The sequence below is a fragment of the Lepidochelys kempii genome, chromosome 4 (assembly GCF_965140285.1).
Source record: "Lepidochelys kempii isolate rLepKem1 chromosome 4, rLepKem1.hap1, whole genome shotgun sequence".
Taxonomy (NCBI): domain Eukaryota; kingdom Metazoa; phylum Chordata; order Testudines; family Cheloniidae; genus Lepidochelys; species Lepidochelys kempii.
The window spans coordinates 106,066,269-106,088,453 of record NC_136383.1 but is presented as its reverse complement, the minus strand read 5'-3'; the positions used below and the strand labels follow the sequence as shown (position 1 = coordinate 106,088,453).

Below are 22,185 nucleotides of genomic sequence, written 5' to 3'. Positions count from 1 at the left end.
AGAAAAGAAAGCAATGGACAGGATTTTCCAGTCTGTTAGATCCATTTTGACCCACTCTTGCTCTTCTGTGACTGATTCTTTACGGGTGTAAAGTATGAGCTTCCATCCACTGGTATAAGTCAGAGTTGCTCTCCAGTAACTATTACACTGGGACCTAGTGGCATGGGATGAGGGAAGCCCAACTGGCTCCACTGCCCACGCATTAGGTGGAGCTCAGTCAGGGTGCAGAATACAGCCCACTGAATCTAATAGCAACAATCACCTGAAGTCATAAACTCATTAGTCTGACTATTCACAAGGTGATAGGTATAAGGACTATAAAAGGAAATGATCTATTCCTTCCAGTTACTATTTCTTAAAGTTAATGCTATACTAGGAATCTTCATAACCACTGCCTTAACAACAGGTTTAAATTAGTCATCAGTGCTAGGTTTCATTCAGACTTCAGTAACTAATGTGATGGTCAAAGCATCAGAAAGGCTTAACACAAATGGTAACAAACAACAACAACAAAAAGTGGTAATAAGCATAACCTCTCCTGTGATACTAATTATGTCTCTGAACCTTTATTTCAAGGATAGGTTAAAAATCCTCTTACTGCTGCTTAACCCAACTCTAGTTATAGAAAAATATTTTACTAGAATAGGACACATGAAATTGACATTACTGAACTGTCTGTTTGTTATTTTTTGTTTGTTTTATTCCCATTATTCTAGTTAACTGTACTTCAAGAAGAGATGAGGAAAAGAGATGTGCATGGGGCTGGAAGGAGTGATTTGTAATGTAGATTCAGAGAGCGAAGTATGTATTACTTGGAGAAGTGATGACTACGAAGGGCCATGATAACAAATATCTGATGGGTGTGAACATCTGAAAGGGAGAGGAATTACACAATTAGGACGGTACACTGGGTATGACTAAGAGTATGAAAATTCAGAATGCATTAGGCAGATAAAATTCCTAAAACGAAAGTTTAGGCTGGATATCAGGGAAAACAGCTTAATAGTGAGGTGTATTGTGGAATACTCTCCCAAGGGTAGTGATAGAAGACAGATCAATTGGAGCATGTGAAATCTTGCTGGGAAAAAAACACACTAGAAAAAGTATAGTAGGGGGTAGTCCTGCACTGGCAGAGAGATGGGCGCTCTAATTACTAGATCTTTTCCCATTTCTGTGACTATCATTTCAAATAGAAGGAAGCTGCAGTTTTCAAGCTACAATAATTATGTTAAAAACAGCCAAGGCCTTAGTAACAAAAGCCCTTAATTCACTTATACATCCATTAATAGCTTTTTGGAGGATGAAAAACTAAAAACAGTATCTTACTTAGGATGCTGAAATAAAACAGAGCGCTACAATGCTATACAACATAATAAGAATGATTTTCAGATCCTCTAATCAAATTGCGTTTGGTTAAAATTGGTGAAAGAATGGTGAAATTGTTCCGGGGAGTGGGGGGAGGATGGCAAATATCAATACACAGTTCCAAATTACTGATCTGGTGCAAAATTATTGTTCTGCGCTTAAGGCCTGAGTCTGCACACCCTTACTCATGCTGATGCTCTGAAGGCAGTAGGACTACTTGTGTGAGTCAGATCTACTCCTGCAATTAAGAGACTGAATTTGTAGGACATTACTTGCTTTAAATTATATATGAACTGCATGCTGGCACCAAATCTTGAAGTCTGTTCTATCTTTAAAGTTCCCTGTTTTATGTATAGAATTATTTTTTTTCTAGATTATTTCAGCCTGACCATGGCAAATACTTACCAGACAGAGACTGAAAATATTGCATTGCAAATGCAACCAGTATTGACACAAGAAAGGTTCCCATGAAGTAGATCTGCAATAAGTTTAGAAATGTGTGTTAGATCAATACAAAGGTAGGGCGCTGGCTGTAACTGTACTGATGAATGTGACAATGGAATAATACATACCAGAGTAGAATGCAAAATGTTATTCCAGAAAACTCTTAAGTAAAAATAAAGCAAAGCTAATGAGCATGGATTAATTAATTCTTGATTGCTATGAATCCAGCACCTATAAACAAAAATAAAAAATGGTGTTGAATCTTTAATATTACTGTTTGGTACTTCTATAGCAGTGGGACTACAAGAAGTAAGAATGGTAGCATTGGGCCCTAAGTGACTTATCCAAAGTTGCACAGCTACTCGATAGCAAAACTGGGAATAGAGCTCTCATCACTGACTCACAGCTCTATGCATTAACCACTAGGTCATCCTTCCTCATTTATCTATAAGGTGATTCTACAATGTTACAAATTACTGAGTGAACTTTCAGTACATACTGTACTTCACTTACAGGGTAGAATGGGAATTGCTTTATGTGGTATCAAGGAAACCAGCTCTCTGTAAGTAAATGGAACTGATATAATGGTTACGTATCCGTAACTGGAGTTCTTAGAGATGGAATCTGCGTAGTCCTACTCACGCGACGCACCAGCGGATGCAGCTGAGGCGGTGAAACCTTCTTGTAGCAGTGCCCCTAAGTGTCCCCTCCTTACCTTTCTCTTCTGCATTCCTGCAAGTTCTGAAGGTGAGGCTATAAAAGAGGGTGAGGCTGCCTCCCTGCTGCCTCAGTTCTTTCCAACCTTGCCTTCTCAAGTCAAAATTCTATTAGGATTCCCAGGAATGTGGGTGAATATGCAGAGTCCATCCCCGCAAAACCTCCAGTTACACGTAAGTAACCTCCATTTCTTCTTCACGTGTTTGCTGCGCAGTCCCACTCACAGGATAGTTTGGCGAGCAGTACCCCATAATGGAAGGTGGGACTCAGAGTCCCAATCGAATAGGGATTATAGTACTGCTCCACCAAACTACTCCATCAAACAGTAGACCCAATCCAGATGCTAGGTCTAGGGAGAAGTTTTGTAAAAAGTATGTGTGGAGCTCCAAGTAGCAGCCCTACAGAGCTCTGCAACTGGGACGTGTCTAAGGCAAGCGATGGAGGTAGCAATTGCTCTGATAGTATGACCTAACCCCAAGAAGGGGTGGAATGAATACTAGTTATAGATTTCCCCTATGCTCGATCTAACCCCACTAGATAAAGTCTGAAGAGAGTGTGTGTCTTTTATGGTTGTCTGCATATGAAATAGAGACTGGAGGATTTCTGAAATTCCTTCATTCTATTAATAAAGTAAGCCAGAGCTCTTTTAGCATCTAACATATGCAGCTTTGACTCCTCTATGAGAGTGTGAACCCTCGGGGGAAAAAATCTGATTGACATGAAAGTCAGGTACCACCTTGGGAAGCAATCTAGGATTAGGGCACAGGCCACCTTATCCTTGTGGAAGATACCTGATGAGCCATGTGGTGGTAGTTTACTCATTCACCTAGCTGAGGCTGTGGCTACTATGAAAGCAGTTTTTATAGATAGATGGTACAGACAGCAGTCTTCCATAAGCTCAAAGGGAAGTGTCATTAGCTGTTTTAGGAGTAAATTGAGATCCCATGATGGTATTGGATCTTTTATTTGTGGATATATATTGGCAAGTGTGACCCAGGGACCTCTGGGTTCCCACTGGCAGAGGGCACAGTGGGGCATAGGGCTACATGGACCCCCTGGATCTGGTCTCTACATGATCGTTCATCAAAGGGTCTCATATAAGGTCTCTACTGAAAGCCTGTGTCACACGGATCATCATATCCATTGCGAAATGTATGGATGCATAATATGTAATGAGTTATGTATATATACACTGAAGATAATGCTCTTAAGGTTTGTGAATTGGGGTTGGTCACCAAGAGGTGATAAAACAAGTTTCTTTCAGGTGGGAGATGCTCTAGATGTCTGTCTGTACGTAAATTGAGTATTGGATACTTCACAATGGATGTCTATTTACAGACTGAGTAAAATGCTAATCAAGAGACTGCAAAGTCTACAGAGGAGTTTTTCTGCAGGAAAAACAACCAGCAGGGGATATACTGTTTGCAGTGAAGAAAATGGATGGTTCAAATTATTTTGAGGTTGCACAGGTACACCTAAACCTAGGGGACAAGCTGCCAGTGTGTTTGTTTTATGAATGGAGGATCACAGCCAATCTGGCTGTTTAACCCTGGGGGTGAGTCTTGGAGTGGGCTAACGTTTAGGAGGCAGGAGATTGTCTTGTTAGTTAAATTTAGGCTACAGAAAGCATGTTACTACTTTATTTTATATGTAAATATTTATTTCCATTAAGTCTACTTGCTTCTTCTTGAAGTTCTATTATTTGTTAAATAAACTTTTACCTGATTTCAGTATAACCATATCTAAGTGCTATAAATTGAGGTGAGCAGTGATCCTGAGATGTAACTGGTAAACTGAGGGGTACTGTTCCTTTGGGAATAGCAGATCTGTGAATTCTGTGAGTGTCCAGGGACAGGACAATCCAGGGGTATGACCCTTGACAGGCAAAGACAAGGTTTCCTCACACTAAAGGCAGGTGGTGGTGAGGTGCCTCACAACCCTGGGACCCCCCAGGAAGCATCACAGCAAGTCCCTTCATAATTTTTCTAACTGTATTATGTGCAAAGACAGGTTTGCAACCCTGCAAGGTGTGGATCTCATCTATAGATTTCTTTAACGACAATTCATGAAGTTCTGTTACATCTCTGTTCAGCTGATCTACCAGGCTGTTGTCCTTGCCTGCTAGGTGTAGAGCTATGGGATAAATGTTGTGCTGGATATGTCAATCCCATAATGCAACTGCTTCTTTGCACAATTGGGAAGCGTGAGACCCTCCCTGTTTGTTGATATAATCTAGTCATTGTGTTGTCTGTGACAATTGCATTACCTGTTCTGGCTGTGAGGGAGACATAATTTGAGAGCCCAATGGATTGCTCTCATTTCCAGGTTATTTATATGCAGTGTCTTTTTCTGAGAACTCCAATGACCTTGACCTGTCAATTTGCTGAAATGTACTTCCCATCCCTGTTGGAGGCATCTGAGGTGACTATTTCAGATGGAGCTGGAGAGTTGAAAGCTACCCCTCTCAGAACATTGTAACGTTGAGTCCACCATGTCAAGGATAGCAGTATCTTACTTGGAATGGTCAACTATATGCACGTGCCATCTGTGCTTGGTCCGTAACTTAACATCAGCGAAAACTGAAGACTTTTCATCCTGAACTGAGCATAATTTGTGACATAAGTGGCTAAACCCATGAAGCCTAGAAAGAACATGACTCTAAGTGGGATCTTGATGAAGCACTCTGTAGTGGATTGATGCTTCAGGTATCTTTCTTCTAATAGAAAGGCTCTGCCCTCCAGGGAACTGAGACCTGCTCCTATAAAAGGAATCCTTTGTGTAGGTAGCAAAAGAGATTTTTTTTTCTTGCTTATCACAAGTCCTAACCTCTTGAAGAGGGAGCTTGTGTAAAGTTTGCAACCATGGAAAGGTACTTTGTAAATAGCCATGAGACAGTAGATGGGTAAGATTTAGTACTGGGACTGGTCTTGTCTAACCAGGAAATGAAGATATTTTTGATGCCTGGATCTGATGTAGATATGGAAGTACACATCTTTCAGACTGAGAGCTGTAAACCAGTCTAAGGTGGTCAGGAAGGCTATGATGGATGCTTGTGTCAACATGGGGAAATGGATTTTTTTATAAAGGAGACAGGCCTTCCATAGATCTAACATTGCACAAAGCCCTCAGTCTGTCTTTTGGTATCAGAAAATATCTGGAGTAGGAACCTTGTCCCTTGAATTCCCTTGGCACCTTCTCTGTGGCTCTTGATTCCGACAAAGAATGGAACTCTGATCTTCACACACTCTCTTTTGAGAGGGTCCTTGAATAGGGATAGAAGTGGCACACCAGCCAGGTGGAGGAAAGGAATCGAGTCGATGGCATAATCACTCAGTAATATCTCCAGAATTCATTTTGGATGTGATGTCATTGCGAGCACTGACATAATAGAAAAGTCTGGAAAGATGGCAGGGATTGGAAAGAGGTTACAGGTTGGTCTGAAGCTTCTGATCATCATGTCAAACTTGAGGTCTGATGTTTGAATTTGATGTTGCAACTGATGGTTGTTTTCCCTTCGTTTGGGGCTTAAAAGGCTTTCTCTTTTATGGCTGTGTAGAAGAAGGCTTCTGACGCTGAAAATGACATATTTCTGAATAATAAGATGATGAGGAAGGGGGATAGAATTTTCCATGATACCTGAAGACAGGTCTCAAACTCCTTCTCCTCTGAGCTAGGTAGACACCTAAAGGTCTTGCAGTAGACCTCATGACCTTCATCTTCTCCAGTATCTCCTTGGCCTTATTACTAAATAACCACAAGACCTCTGAAGAGAAGATCTTCTACCTTTGATTTGGTTTCAGGTTGGAGAAAGAAGATCTGAGCCAAGCATGTCTGTACAGTGTGATAGCTGAAGCAATCACTCTCACTGCTAAAACTACAGCATGAAAAGAAGCTCTAACCATATTTAGCCATTGCCTGCCCCTGTGTTTTCAAGGTGTTGGCCAGATTCCTTAGCTCTTTGGGAAGTGCTTTGGCAAACATGAACATCTTTTTCCCGTAACTGATATTGATAATTCAACATCACTGCCTGGTAACTTGCTACTCTAATTCTGAGCTATGCAGATAAAAATACCTGTCTACCAGCTGCATCCATCTTCTTATACACCCTGTCAGAAGGTGTGGAATGTGATTGCCCTCTTCTGGATCTTTGTTCCACCCCCGCCACCACTAGAGACTTAGAGGTATGGTGTGCCTGAAAGAATGGAAACTTCTATACCAATAGATAGAATTTGTGAGCTTTTTTCAATATAGCCTAATAAAGTGACGGAGTAGACCAACTGTCTTCCCAGGCTGCAATAGTTTATCTAATATTGGAAAGATAATCTTATTTTAAAACAGGATGGAGGTTTCTTCCAGTGTGACTGATGGAATTGCAGTGCCATTGCCATTCTGTCCACAAGTTTGTGGAACTGTAAAGCATCATCAGAAGGAGAGGAAACTGAAGCAACTCCAATATTTTCATCCAGGAAAGATTCATCATCCAAGTTCTGGCTCCAATTCTTGACAGTCCACCTGAGCTGTAGGCTCCTCTTTTTCTTCTGAAAGAGTATCAGAAATTATGGTAGGAGAATGAACCTTGAAAGCAGGAGAAGTCAACTGATCTGGGAATCTCGGAGATGAGGAGTGAGCCATTTTCTGACCCCTCGTGGGTGAGGGGTTCTGACAAGAATTCAGAATATTCCTATACTGTCTATGTGAAGGCCAGTGGGGTCACCTAGCCCACAGTGGTATCTGCCAATCATGCCACTAACTAAACTCAGGCTTCAGGTCATATCTAGGAGGACTTGTTGTTTTCTAGACACCAAACCTAGAAGTCAGAGTAACAGTCGTGTTAGTCTGTATTCGCAAAAAGAAAAGGAGTACTTGTGGCACCTTAGAGACTAACCAAACCTAGAAGTGTGTTCTTTCTCATAAGCATGGAAACTGGGTGGTATGCTGGTATGCCTAATGTGAGACAATCCCTACTCAGACTGTGGATACAACCTCAGATCCAATTGGATCAGACACAGATTATTGGAGAAACTACAGGACCTGGCATGTGTAAAACTGAGAAGGGGAAACAAATTTATTGGTAAAGCCACAGGGTGTGTTGGGGAAGAAAGGGAAGTGTCTTATTGTCTGTGAAAACTTATCCAATGTCTTCCTTTTCTCTTTCTGGGAGATCTGAGGAGGATAACTAGTGGGAGCTTTCCTATTATCTCCCTTAGGGGAACAAATCATTTTTGTCCTTTGTAGATCTGACTTTGCATTTTATGGTGCTCTTGTGATATCACTGTAGAGACTGGGGCAGTTTGGATGGGTGATGTAGAAACAACTGTGGGCTCTGGAATGATCTTCAGATCCGATGTGAACTTCAGGAGTGGTGGATGGCTCTTAAGCAGGGATTTATCCTGAGCTAGAATCTATCTTAGACTTTGATTTAGGATCCAATGTTCTCTGGTCTGGATCTGATGGATACAAGAAATGTCCTGATTGTGGTTTGGCCCTACTAATGGGAGCCTTCTTGTCTCACACAGTTTCCGAGACCAGCACCGATGAAGTCTGAGCGTGTTGAGGTCAGATCCAATCATCTGCGAACTTACTGCACTGAGGTCTTGGATCCTGATTCTGGGCAGATACTGGAAACTTTTGAATAGTGCTCTTCATCTTCTTAGTCCCCGATGGGTCAGGAGCTGACACTGGCCTTTTCAACTTAGATACGGACTCTTTAGATGAGCTGGATTTGGGAGGTTTTGCAGCCAGAGCATCTTGCAGCAATAAGGCTTGCAGCCTGTTCTAGCGCTCCTTGTAAGTTCTTGGGTAAATGTTCTGCAGATGGAGCACCTTGAAAGAGAGTGCCTTCTCTGAGGCATGCTGTGTATCTGGTATGGGCATCAGACACCGCGAAGACTGCTGGACAAGACATGCATCCTTTGAAGCTAGGTCTCTTAGCTTTTGGATCCGCCATAGCACTGATAGTCAGAACTGAAGGCTTAACTAACTATCCTAAGAATAAAAATCTAACCACTAACACTGACACTACACTAAGCTAAGGCACTGAGTTCTTTTAGAGAGACAGATCCGGGAGAAGTTCACATCTGTCTGCTGCTGCAGCTGAAAAGAACTGAGGGAGCACCATGCCCCCTTTTTATAGCCCTGCCCTCAGAATGTTCAGGAACGCAGAGGGGAGGAGCAGGAGGGGCGTGTGTGCACTCTAACCGGCACTGCTACGAGAAGATTCCACTGTCTGAGCTGCACACACTAGTGCAGGGGTGGGCAAACTATGGCCCGCGGGCCAGATCCGGCCCTCAGGGCTTTGGATATGGCCTGTGGATTTGCCACCCCTGTGCTGGCGTGGGCCCCGTGCCGCTCCGGGAAGTGGCCGGAACCATGTCCCTGCAGCCCTTGTGGGAGGGGGGAACAGAGGGCTCGGCGCGCTGCTGTTGCCTGTGGGTACCTCCCCCGAAGCTCCCATTGGCCAGGAACGGTGAACCACAGCCAATGGGAGCTTCGGGGGAGGTACCCACAGGCGCGCGGAGTCCTCTGTGCCCCCTCCCCCAGAGGCCACAGGGACATGGTGCTGGCCGCTTCCCAGAGCGGCGCAGAGCTGGGGCTGGGCCCAGGGCAGGCAGGCAGGCAGGGAGTCTACCTGCCCTTGGTGCATGCCGTTGCCACCCCAGAGCCGCTCCAGGTAAGTGGCGCCAGGCCGGAGCCTGCACCCCAAACCTCTCCTGCACCCTTCACCCAATCCCCTGCCCTGAGCCCCCTGCTGCACCTTGCACCCCACCTGCACCCTAACCCCCTGCCCTGTGCCCCCTCCCGCACTGTGCACCCCCTCCTGCACCCCTGCCCCAGCCCTACATTCATGGCCCAGCAAGCAATTTCCCCACCCTGATGTGGCCCTTGGGCCAAAAAGTTTGCCCACCCCTGCACTAGCACATCGCGTGAGTGGGAACATGCAAAAGTCACTTGAAGAAAAACCAGAATTTCCAAAGTGAAAGCAGATAAATGTCAGCATGTCGTAGCAAAGCAAGCAGATAAATAGATAGAAGCTGTTCCTAATTCAGTACTCTATATTATTTCTCATATTTGTATTTAAAAGGCTATGTTAGGCATTTTACAAATGGAACAGGTACAAATTGCTAGAACCTAGTTTGGCAGTAAAATTTAAGGCTACATTGTAGGATCAGAGTACTCAACTAGTCCCAGTGACATTTGCAACAAGTAATAATGTGAGTAAAGATAAGAATTCTAGCTCTTGGTATTGAAAGATGAATATATAAACTCACCTTTGATAAAGTTCCTCAAGGATGGAAATATTACTAGAATGGAGAGTCCTGTTGATCTCTAAGTGATCTAAAATGTAGGGAGGAATGGAATTACCCTCTTCCATGAGAAGGGCCAAATTAAAGAATCCCTAAAAATACATAAAATATACAATTATATAGAAGAAGATACATGAAACTAAGGCCTGATCCTGCACCACTGAGCTCAATGAAAGTTTTATCACTGACTTCAGTGAGAGATGGATTGGGCTACTGATCAGCATGTCAATAATTACAATTACTTTTTTTTTTACCTTTTTCACTTTAATATCATATGGTTCTGTGATCTTCACTGAATAAATGTGAGCACCTTATTTCTCCAAGATATGCTCATGTGAACGATACATTTACAAGAACATCATAAACAAGAAAACATTCCCCAGGCTAATTCTAATTCATCTTAGTGTAATGATGAGCTCCATTTTCTCAAACTAGCTCACTAAGGATCTAAGCTTTTCATCCCTAGATCCTGTCTAACTACAGCAACAATTGAAGAGCGCATCATGCCGACATATTTTATACAAAGCCTGAAAGCAGAAATGGACCATGTTCTATTCCCAATTAGTCCCCTCCCATGTAACCCTACTGACTTCAATGGACGTTGCAATTGTGTATCTGCAAGGAGAATTTAGCTGGAAATGGCTTGGGCTCTGATCCTGCAACAGCATCTGCTTGGACAGACCTCTGACTTCAGTGGGACACTTCAGAGGTACAAGGGTCTGTCTGTGTGAATGCAGTTGCAGGATGGAGCTTTGATGTGTCTTTCCCATTTAAAACTGAAGACACTTGTTTCTCTTTGCTTTCCATTTTAGCTGCTGTTGCAGACACTGGCAGCTTTTTGTTTCAAGATCCTTGGGGTGGGTCCCAACTCTGGTAACTGCTCAAATCACGTGCAAGAATTTTTCTGGTGTCAATGAGAGTTCCATATGCCTAGGAGAGCAGAATACGGAAGAATATCTGCTATGAAGATCTGAGAACAAAATGCTGCCCAGTGTTAAATTACTCATGTTTTTGGTACAATGTCTTGGAATAACTTGGCATTATGAGAGCATATATGCTGAAGTTTTTTGTTCATGGGAACATACTGGGCCAAGTTCATCCCAGGAGTAGCTCTTGGCTTTAAGGGAAGTGCATCATTATTATTAATTTGTATTACAGTAGCACCGAAAAGAGTAACGATGAACTAGGCTCTTCACCTTTAGCCCTAAAAACATCCCACAGGCTAATTCTAGTTCATCTTAGTGTGAAAGAGCAAACTCGTGACACAGATCATACTTTAAAATAAATGATACATTTATACCAGTAGGTGTGTTTGCTGCATGTGTGTATCATGGTTTGTTCCTAGAAATGTTATTTCAAGAAGATATTTTTATAACAGTGAAGATACCTGTGAATCTCCCTCTAATGCAGCTTGTGAATACATCTGCGCTGACAGCTCAAGGTCTTTAGAGTGGTTCTGGTAACCATAGTAATAGAAGTCTCCCATCTTCAAGTAAGCTGTGGAAGGTAACAGTAACAGGGCATTACAAAATATTTGTATAGAAAGAATTGAACTATTAATATATTTGAAGAATTTACTGAATTTTCCATTCAGAGCATTGTATTATGGATAATCATAGTTTCTCTCTGCTTAAGATTGTGACCTTCTTTCTATGCCAAGCCCATAGGGTCTCTAATCTCTGAAAAAAACACATTTGGAATGAAATTTCTCATGGTTCTTCTTCTGTCAGGGAATAGTCTTAGGAGGACATTTCAGGTTAATCAGGCACGGCGTTTTGAAGAGACAAGTTTAATTAATAAATGGTTTTCCTGCTCTTGAAAAAATTTCTAAGAAGACTGTGCAGCGTAATCTCTACCACAAAACTAACAATAACCTCCAAAAACCCCAGACCTAGAAACCCTACACCTTCAAATTGTTTTATTCATTCGGCTTCCTAAAGAGACCAGCTGTGAAATCCTGACTCCATTTAAGTCAAGGGATGTTTTGCAATTAATTTCAGAAATCTGATGAACTTTAGATGCTTCTCTGGCATAAGACTGTGCTCATGAAGTCTGTAAGTTCTGGGAGCCATATCACAAGATGTTACAAGCTCCATTAGAAAACCCTGTGGTGTTCGTAAGTTCCAATGGGTGAATCACTCTGGACTGAGTTGGATACAGGCACCACCAGTGTGGTACTGGATTCAAATACGTTATTGTTTTTCTGTTTCATTGAATAGCTTGCATTATTTTTATACTACACTTATAATAACAACAACAAAACATTGTTACAGAATGAAATCTACAATTGTATCAGTGTTTTTAAATACAGGGTAAAATTTTCTAAAGTATCTAATTGACCTAGGAGACTAAGCGTCACTGAAAGTCACAGATAGATTGATTGTAAGGCCAGAAGCAACCAATAGCTCATCTATTCTGAACTCCTGCATAACACAGGCCATAGAATTTCTCCCAGCTACCCTGTATTAGGCCCAATAACTTGTGTTTGACTAAAGCATAATTTCCAGAAAGGCATCCAGTCTTGATTTATAGACCTCAAGAGATGAAGAATCCACCACCCTCCTAGGTAGTTTGTTCCCATGGTCAGTCACCCTCACTATTACAAATGTGTTCCTTATTTCTAATTTGAATTTGTCTGACTTTTAACTTCCAGCCATTTGTTCTTGTTATGCCTTTCTGGGCTAGATTAAAAAGCCCTTTAGTACCCACATATTCTCCCTGTGAAAATACACACCATAATTAAGTCTTGATCTTCTTTTTGATAAGCTAAACAGCCTAAGCTCTTTAAGTGTCTCACTGTAAAGCACTTTCATTTAAGGGCATTTTTTCCAGCACGCAAATCAGTGACTTAGTCACTTCTGAAAATAAGACTTAAGTCACTCAGGTGCTTTTGAAAATGTTATTCACTATCTTAAAAAAAGTAGGAAATTCTCTGACAAACTGCATTAAGATATAGGTAAGCCTGCCAAGAGATATACATTTCTACTACTGAAATTCCGGTTGAAACACTGCAGTTATAAAAGAAAAAGGTGTGAATGGCAGGAGTTTCTAATTTAAAGTTTCCTTTCTGAAAAGGCTTCTCTGCATATTTCTGGGGGACCAATCCTGGGTCCGGTGGTCCAAAAACCAAGGAAGGGCAAAGGTAGCTTACAGCCATTTTGCAGTCCCCACTCCTCCACACTCAGTTTGTGTCATGTGCAAAAAGCGAGACCCCTCCCCCATAATCCATCCCCTTTCTTTCCTTAATTTGCTCATTAGCATAAAAACTTCACACTGTATACACACTTTTACATTTTCATTGTAACCAACAATGAAAACTGAAATCCTATTAAGATCTGAATTAATAAAAAGTATAGGAGTACTTGTGGCACCTTAGAGACTAACCCATTTATTTGAGCATAAGCTTTTGTGAGCTACAGCTCACTTCATCGAAAGCTTATGCTCAAATAAATGGGTTAGTCTCTAAGGTGCCACAAGTACTCCTTTTCTTTTTGCGAATACAGACTAACACGGCTGTTACTCTGAAACCAATAAAAAGTATGCTATACATACCAAATGAGGGAGCATTGATTTGAGATATGGAGAAATTATAGTATCGCCAAACACAATTAGTAGCTAAGTATCTTCTTGCTAGTTCCTGGAAAGAAAAAGAGTGGATCCATTTATATCACAGGAAAGTTATTAGTATTACAGTATCACTAATGATTTTAAAGGACCATGTATTATGAATAAATGTACTTACTGGTTTCTCTTCACAGATATGTGCTAAGTTTGTCTGTGACACTTCAGTCCCAGCCTCTGCTGCTAAAACATAATACAGCAGAGCTTCATGCCTAAAACAGAGGACAGAAATAAAAAAAAAACTGAAATCACCAGGATTTAGCTATAGTTAGAACTACCAAATAAATTCTGAAACATCCATTGGGCAAGCAGAATTTGTGAGCATGGTTTAGAAAGAAATGAATGGCTATTCCATGCAAGGGCTACATCTACTGGCCACATTTGGTATAACAGAAAAGAATTTGGTTTTGGGTGGTTTCAGCATCTTCTCTTCTGCTTTGAGGCAGAATCAGCTCCATGTAAGGTTCTACTCTTTTAAAGTACACCTGAAAGAATGTTTGGTGTGTAAGGCTGGATTATGACACTTAAGTGAGATGGAGTGGCCTGTTTCAAGATATAACCCTGAAACAAACAAACAAAAACACATTTCAGAGTAACAGCCGTGTTAGTCTGTATTCGCAAAAAGAAAAGGAGTACTTGTGGCACCTTAGAGACTAACCAATTTATTTGAGCATAAGCTTTCGTGAGCTACAGTTCACTTCATCGGATGCATCCGATGAAGTGAGCTGTAGCTCACGAAAGCTTATGCTCAAATAAATTGGTTAGTCTCTAAGGTGCCACAAACAAAAACACACCACACACATATACATCACCATCATCACAACATGGACCTAACATTACATTTCCCAAATTTCACTTCTGCTTGTATGCTCCATCTCTTTTTCCTACACTTTGTCTATCTAGCTTGTAAACTCTTTGGAACAGTGGTGTTTGTGTGTGCATGTACACATGAACAGCATCTAGCACAATGGCACCTCAGTCCTGGCTGTGGCTTCCAGGCACTATTGCAATACAACTAATAAAAGTCAACATCACATTTTCAGTAACTGGCAGTCTACTGGGGACTCTGATCCTGACGGGAGCTCCTGTTTCCTCTTCTCCTTCACTCATGAAGGCCAAGCCCCACCCAAAAAATCACGACTGGCTTTTAAAAATGAGGGTGATTTTTGTTTGCTTTCTGGTTTTAGAGCCTCTAGGAGTCACATTTTCAAGCTGTTCTCTGCAAACATTAAGGCTAGAAACAGGTTTGTGGTCTTTTAAAAGAAAACAAAGTTTCTCATATAATTGCATGACTTCAGAGGCTTAAGCAAAGAGACCCAAAATAATAATAATTAATGTTTTTCATCAGCAGGTCTCAAAAGTGCTTTACAAAGGAGGTCAGTATCATTATTCCCATTTTACAGATGGCGAAACTGAGGCACAGAGGAAAAAGTGAGAGTTGGCAGCACTGTATACCAGCTGCCCCATGCAAATAAGCAGGCTTTGCTCCTGTTTTCCTGCTTATTTGCATGGGGCAGATTCCTAAAGTATCCTTTTTCAGTGAAGAGTCTAAAGCCCTGTAGAAACAGCTGGGACAAGGAAAGTCAGCACCAAATGACTAGTCAGCTCTCCGTGCATGACCCGCAAGTATTTTGAGGATTACCAGTGGCCACCGGATCAGTTAGGGACCTCTAGTATATGCAAAACATTTTGGTCAGCAAAACAGTATTTTAAGATTGGGACCCAATGTGTCTAGCAGCAAACTGTAGCAAACTCCCTGACCTCTGCAGCAATGTCAACACTAAATTCTCCAACAAATTGAAATTTCCACCTCTGTGTGAGATATATATGAAGACAAATTCAAAACCAGAGGTTTTTCATATGAGCTAAAGATCAGAACGATTAACACATTGAACAACGCAAAACTTCCATAACTAACACCAGTCTTTGCAAATGACTGTCTAAATATTCTGTGCTGTCTCAAATCTAAATGAATAGTGGTAGGAAATCAAGAGCCAGGTGGCCCACCTGCAGAAACCAGCTTACAACTCCTAGCTTTTGAGGGACTGCAATTATAGTTTCCCATCCTCAGTTATCTGCACAGAACTCCAATTGACTTCAGTGGGAATGGCCTAGGGTAATTGAGGACAGAATTGGGTCAACAGGGCCTATTTCACACAGGCATCTTTTCTAGCACCCTGTAAAATAATGGGACTAAAATAGGGCATTATTTAAAATAAACGATTAGAGCTGATTAAAGGTTTGCACATGATAAAGTGCCACATAAAACTAAACGGAAGAGTGCTTCCAATTTGCAGAACACAGAGGTCAAGTTGTCTGATTTGCATGAACATGCATTAGGAATATAAACCCTCATATTTTAGGATATAAACCTTCTTCTAGGACTAACCACTGCTAGGGGCAGGATACTAGATAGCCACTGGCCTCATCCAGTATGACACGCCTTATGCTCTGGTGCCTGCATGCAGAAACTAAGATGCTTATGTCTGCAAATGAGCACGCATGCAAAAGTGGACCGCAAAAGTGGACCACAAAAGTGGGCTGCATGGAGACTCCGTTGGCTGGCTTGTTGGACATTGTAACCTATTTAATTTTGGGGGGAACATAACCAAAGCTCTTCATAATGAAGAACACAGCTAAGGTAATAACATGTGTTTCTATGTTTTGGAAGAAGCTTTGCTGTCAGTGTCAGCTTGTGCTACCAATGCCTAGGACAGAATAATGTGTAAAACAATGTGCCTAGGACTAGAGATACCAAGGTCTACAGTGCCGTGCATGACAAGGACCATCTCAGCTCAGCAGTATGTGTTTGTCTTCCCTGCAGCCCACTGTAAGTTCTGGCTGCCTCCAGCCTTAGGTCTCTAGAGGAAATTTTAGACAAACTAAAAAAAAAAAAAAAAAGTGCTAACTGAAAAAACACACGATGAAGAGAGAATAAAATATGACAGTTTTGGCTGTTTGTTTTTTCCTAAGATTACTCTCACAAAGCCCTAGAAAGGCGTCAGGGCAAAAGCAACCATTTTGCTGTCATTGTGCCGATGCAGCATAAACGTTGTTTCTCAGTTATTTACTTTCATAAACCTCAGAATGACCTCCCAAAATACCAGCTCATCACAGCTACATGAATATTTTGGAAAGAATGTGCCAGACAAATACACAGGGACTGATTAAAAAAGTATCTAATATGAAATCACAAAATTATACAACAGAAAGAAAGCAAAATTAAAAGAAAGCAAAATATTGTTTGTGGAGAAGGAGAGAATGTTAAGGTTAAATGCCACAGGAAGTGCCATAAAATCCACCTGGAAACCATTAGGGAAACATGTGGGCTGTTGACATAAGTTAAATATCATAGAGATTCTAGGAGACTTAGGTTCCTGAGTGGCTAAGTCACTTCTGATATTTTCAAAAGCAGCTAAGTATGTCTTGACTTTTTGATTCTGGGCTTTTTGTGACAGGCATTGCATTTTCCTGTGTCTTTACACTGCCTTGCACAATGGCCCATGGGATCCCAATTCTGATTGCTTTACCCCCTTTAATATAATACTAATTTTTAATAATGTTTAGTGGGAACAGTTTTGACATCAATCTGTCTGTCTGCACGAGTATCTCCATTTATAGATCCATTTCACCTGATTCCAGCAGTGCTGTTGAATGCCTAGCCCAGTGTCTGATGGAGACTGGGTCATGGATGAGAACTAAGTGCCTGAAGCTCAATCCAGAAAAGACTGAGGTGATGCTGGGTTGTTTGGGGAAAGCAGACAGATGATATGGCAAGGCTAATATCTGCCCCTTTGAAAGAGGGTGTTCACCCACCATTTGTGATGGTGTTTGCACAATTTGGGGGTTGTGTTGGATTGCCACCTGCTGTTGGATGATCACATAGCAGCAGTGATGAGGTTGGTGGTTTGCAATGTATGTCAAGGGTGCTTTGAATAAGTGCTCCTTGACTTAGAGTTTGTGTAAGACTGAAATACAAAATCAATTACATCAATTGCACCTACAATTTTTTTGCACACAAAAAAATTCTAAAATGAAGGAGGCCAGGTTTGAAAAAAAGCTACCCATAATTGTGCTTTGTCTACAGTTCAGTGAAAGACAACCTTTCTGTATGGTCCTGGTTTTGATGTGTTTCATTTCAGTTGTATTTATTCTCATGTCAAAGACTTCCTGGGTGAAATTCCAGCTTCATTAAAGTAAACAGAAGTTTTGCTATTGACTTCAAGGGGTCATAATTTCACCCTGGGTGTGTGTTGGGGAGATGTTGCATCGTTTTACCACAAAAGTTTATAAAAATAAATCACATACATAACAACCAATTAGTTTTCAGACACAGTGCAGATCAAACTTACCAGGACAATTCCAAATAGGCATTGAGAGCTTTTCTGATTACGTGTCCCAAGTACCCATTTTTTTCTGCAATATGTTTTGCCCAGCTGTAAAAGAAGAAACATGACAATAAATGAACATTTCACACATCATAGTCCAGTGCTATTCTCACTGGGGCCAATAGGACTTTTGTCACTGATTTAAGCAGGTGCAGGATCAGCCTCTTTGTCATTAAAGGCATACATTTCTATGATATATTTAGCCCCTGATGTGGTATTAACGTTGAAATGTCCGAAGGTAACATTTTATTTCTGTAACATTTTACATGTAAATTTTGGTACAGCATCAAAACAAAACTCCAGGTTGTTGCCGGCACCCAGTGCCGAGAGGCTGAACAACAGCTTGAGTGGTTCGTTACCCGGTGTGCTACACCCAATAATCACAACGGGGTGGAGAAGCAGAAAAGTTTATTTGCAGCTGCAAAAAGGTACAGGGAGAATAAAATCTCAAATCCTGCACAACAGAGCAGGAAGTTACACAGGCTTTTATACATCCTTTTTCCCAGCATACTTATCCAATAGCAAGCTGCTCCAAGTATCCATATAGCCAGCCAATCCAGTTCCCAGCTAGTTCCCTGATTCTCTGTATCATTTGTTAAACTATACATAAAGCTGCTTTCTTCAGCATTGTTCTTCCATATCTCCCCTGTTTGGCCTTGCTTAGTTTCAGGCAGTCTGACTCTGCAACATACTGTTGCAGATTCTCAGCATAACTGCTGTGTGTGCCTCCAGGCGGGGGGGCCAAGGACACTTGGGCCTAGCACACAGAGCTGCTGCGAGTGCCTCCAGGCAGGAGGGGGAGGGGCAAGGACACAGGGGCCTAGTGCGAGGGGGCTTCATTGACACTCGTGGTCTTCCATCCCCTCGAGTTACCTAGTGGCCATGCCCCAGTGTTCCCAACAAGGTCAAATTCAACATATCAAAAGGTGGCAATTTATACGCTGGTTATGAATGGGTCTCTGTGTAGGTATAAGTGGCAAAGTAGCCTAACTTATACTAATTCATAGATTTTTAAGGTCAAAAGGGGCCATTAGATTACAGTGGTTCTCAACCTTTCCAGACTACTGTACCCCTTTGATGAGTCTGATTTGTCTTGCATACCCTCACTTAAAGACTACTTGCTTACAAAATCAGACAAAAATACAAATGTTGCAGCATACTATTGCTGAAAAATAGTTTACTTTCTCATTTTTACCATATCATTATAAAATAAATCAATTGGAATAAAAATATTGTACTTACATTTCAGTGTATAGTATACACAGCAGTATAAACAAGTCATTGTCTGTATGTAATTTTAGTTTGTATTGACTTTGCTAGTGTGTTGTAAAACTAGGCAAATATCTAGATGGGTTGATGTACCCCCTGGAAGACCTCTGCATACCCCCAGGGATATACATACCCCAGGTTGAGAACCACTGCATTAGAACATCTAGTCTGACCTCCTGTATATCACAGGCTATAGAATTTAACGCAGTAATTTCTGCATCAAGACCACAGCTTCTGGTAGAACTAGTGCAGTGGTTCTCAAACTGTGGGTCGGGACCCCAAAGTGGGTCACAACCTCATTTTAATAGGGCCGCCAGGGCTGGCATTAGATTTGCTGGGGCCCAGGGCCAAAGCCCAAGCCCCGCTTCCCAGGGTCAAAACCCAAGCCAAAGCCCCTAAGCCTGAGGACTTCAACCCTTGGTGGTGGGGCTCAGGGTTACAGGCCCCCAGCCTGGAGCTAAAGCTCTTGGGCTATGGTTTTGGCCCCCACACCTGGAGTGGTGGGGCTTGGGCTTTGGCCCCCACACCCACGGAGGGCTCAGGCTTCAATCCCCTCTCCTAGAGTCATGTTGTAATTTTTGTTGTCAGAAAGGGGTTGCAGTGCAATGAAGTTTGAGAACCCCTGAACTAGTGCATATCTTTGCATGGAATTCCCATTAGTATCCTTGGAAGTTCCCTGCATAGATTAAGGACAGCATATGGTCCTATAGTTTTGCTGATAAAATTACTTTTTCTTTTTGGAGAAAACGATACATTTGTTCCAGGTGCTAAGAAACCACAAGGCCACTGTGGTATTGGAAAATGCAGGTCCCACCTCTTCTTACAAAGCTGTGAATTAGATATCCTTTGACAAACCAGTAGACGTAAATTTCGTGTGAATAGTTTCATCAACCAAAAGACCTTTTGGGATAATGGGCAGCAGTAACTTGATTTTCAGATATGCTAAGCACCTGCAGTTCTAGGAGGTAGCTGAAGGTGCTCAGCACCTCTGAAAATGAAGGCTTAACTATTTCCTAAACATTAAGATATGCAAACATTCAAGAGGAGCAAGTATTATTGCCATGGAACAGTTTCTCAAGAAGAAAGATGCACATTTTTAGATTGAGGAATCGAGAACCTGCTGTAATTGAAATTATTTTTTCATGATTTGAATCATCACTGGTTTAAAAATGAGATTTTCCTTATTAAAAAAAAAAAGGGTTTCATTCCTTACATGACAGCTTTTTCTGGATCTCTAGCAAAGTTTTCCATATTTCCTGTGATGTAATACAGAGAACATCGTATGGTCCCTTCTACGTGTCCACCTTGGGCAGCTTTATAGAAGTACTCAGCAGCTAGGGTCTGCAAAGAAACAAGATAAAAATGGCAACCTCCTGGGGAATTACTATTTCCCTATAAGAAAAGGAGTACTTGTGGCACCTTAGAGACTAACCAATTTATTTGAGCATGAGCTTTCGTGAGCTACAGCTCACTTCATCAGATGTTTACCGTGGAAACTGCAGCAGACTTTATATACACACAGAAATCATGAAACAATACCTCCTCCCACCCCACTGTCCTGCTGGTAATAGCTTATCTAAAGTGATCAACAGGTGGGACATTTCCAGCACAAATCCAGGTTTTCTCACCCTCCACCCCCCCACACAAATTCACTCTCCTGCTGGTGCTAGCCCATCCAAAGTGACAACTCTTTACATAATCAAGTCGGGCTATTTCCTGCATAGATCAAGGTTTTCTCACATCCCCCCCACCCCCATACACACACAAACTCACTCTCCTGCTGGTAATAGCTCATCTAAACTGACCATTCTCCAGGTTTAAATCCAAGTTAAACCAGAACATCTGGGGGGGGGGGTAGGAAAAAACAAGAGGAAACAGGCTACCTTGCATAATGACTTAGCCACTCCCAGTCTCTATTTAAGCCTAAATTAATAGTATCCAATTTGCAAATGAATTCCAATTCAGCAGTTTCTCGCTGGAGTCTGGATTTGAAGTTTTTTTGTTTTAAGATAGCGACCTTCATGTCTGTGATTGCGTGACCAGAGAGATTGAAGTGTTCTCCGACTGGTTTATGAATGTTATAATTCTTGACATCTGATTTGTGTCCATTTATTCTTTTACGTAGAGACTGTCCAGTTTGACCAATGTACATGGCAGAGGGGCATTGCTGGCACATGATGGCATAGATCACATTGGTGGATGTGCAGGTGAACGAGCCTCTGATAGTGTGGCTGATGTTATTAGGCCCTGTGATGGTGTCCCCTGAATAGATATGTGGGCACAATTGGCAACGGGCTTTGTTGCAAGGATAAGTTCCTGGGTTAGTGGTTCTGTTGTGTGGTATGTGGTTGTTGGTGAGTATTTGCTTCAGGTTGCGGGGCTGTCTGTAGGCAAGGACTGGCCTGTCTCCCAAGACTTGTGAGAGTGTTGGGTCATCCTTTAGGATAGGTTGTAGATCCTTAATAATGCGTTGGAGGGGTTTTAGTTGGGGGCTGAAGGTGACGGCTAGTGGCGTTCTGTTATTTTCTTTGTTAGGCCTGTCCTGTAGTAGGTAACTTCTGGGAACTCTTCTGGCTCTATCAATCTGTTTCTTTACTTCTGCAGGTGGGTATTGTAGTTGTAAGAAAGCTTGACAGAGATCTTGTAGGTGTTTGTCTCTGTCTGAGGGGTTGGAGCAAATGCGGTTGTATCGCAGAGCTTGGCTGTAGACGATGGATCGTGTGGTGTGGTCAGGGTGAAAGCTGGAGGCATGCAGGTAGGAATAGCGGTCAGTAGGTTTACGGTATAGGGTGGTGTTTATGTGGCCATTGTTTATTAGCACTGTAGTGTCCAGGAAGTGGATCTCTTGTGTGGACTGGACCAGGCTGAGGTTGGTGGTGGGATGGAAATTGTTGAAATCATGGTGGAATTCCTCAAGGGCTTCTTTTCCATGGGTCCAGATGATGAAGATGTCATCAATATAGCGCAAGTAGAGTAGGGGCTTTAGGGGACGAGAGCTGAGGAAGCGTTGTTCTAAATCAGCCATAAAAATGTTGGCATACTGTGGGGCCATGCGGGTACCCATAGCAGTGCCGCTG

At 41.9% G+C, this 22,185-nt stretch overlaps 1 protein-coding gene across 2 annotated transcripts in view; it reads right to left on the bottom strand.

Annotated features, from left to right (window-relative positions):
* SEL1L3 (SEL1L family member 3) overlaps window positions 1–22,185 on the bottom strand; it is a 64,126-nt gene that overhangs the window by 2,180 nt on the left and 39,761 nt on the right. Inside the window, exons 16-23 of one of the 2 annotated variants that reach the window (XM_073342340.2) lie at window positions 20,322–20,449; window positions 17,804–17,887; window positions 13,573–13,663; window positions 13,383–13,467; window positions 11,218–11,327; window positions 9,795–9,922; window positions 1,938–2,040; window positions 1,771–1,843 (exon numbers count right to left, since the gene is read on the bottom strand). In XM_073342340.2, the coding sequence (XP_073198441.2) occupies window positions 1,771–1,843; window positions 1,938–2,040; window positions 9,795–9,922; window positions 11,218–11,327; window positions 13,383–13,467; window positions 13,573–13,663; window positions 17,804–17,887; window positions 20,322–20,449 (802 nt within the window). The remainder of the gene's footprint in view (window positions 1–1,770; window positions 1,844–1,937; window positions 2,041–9,794; window positions 9,923–11,217; window positions 11,328–13,382; window positions 13,468–13,572; window positions 13,664–17,803; window positions 17,888–20,321; window positions 20,450–22,185) is intronic. The other variant, XM_073342341.2, reaches the window with a different exon arrangement.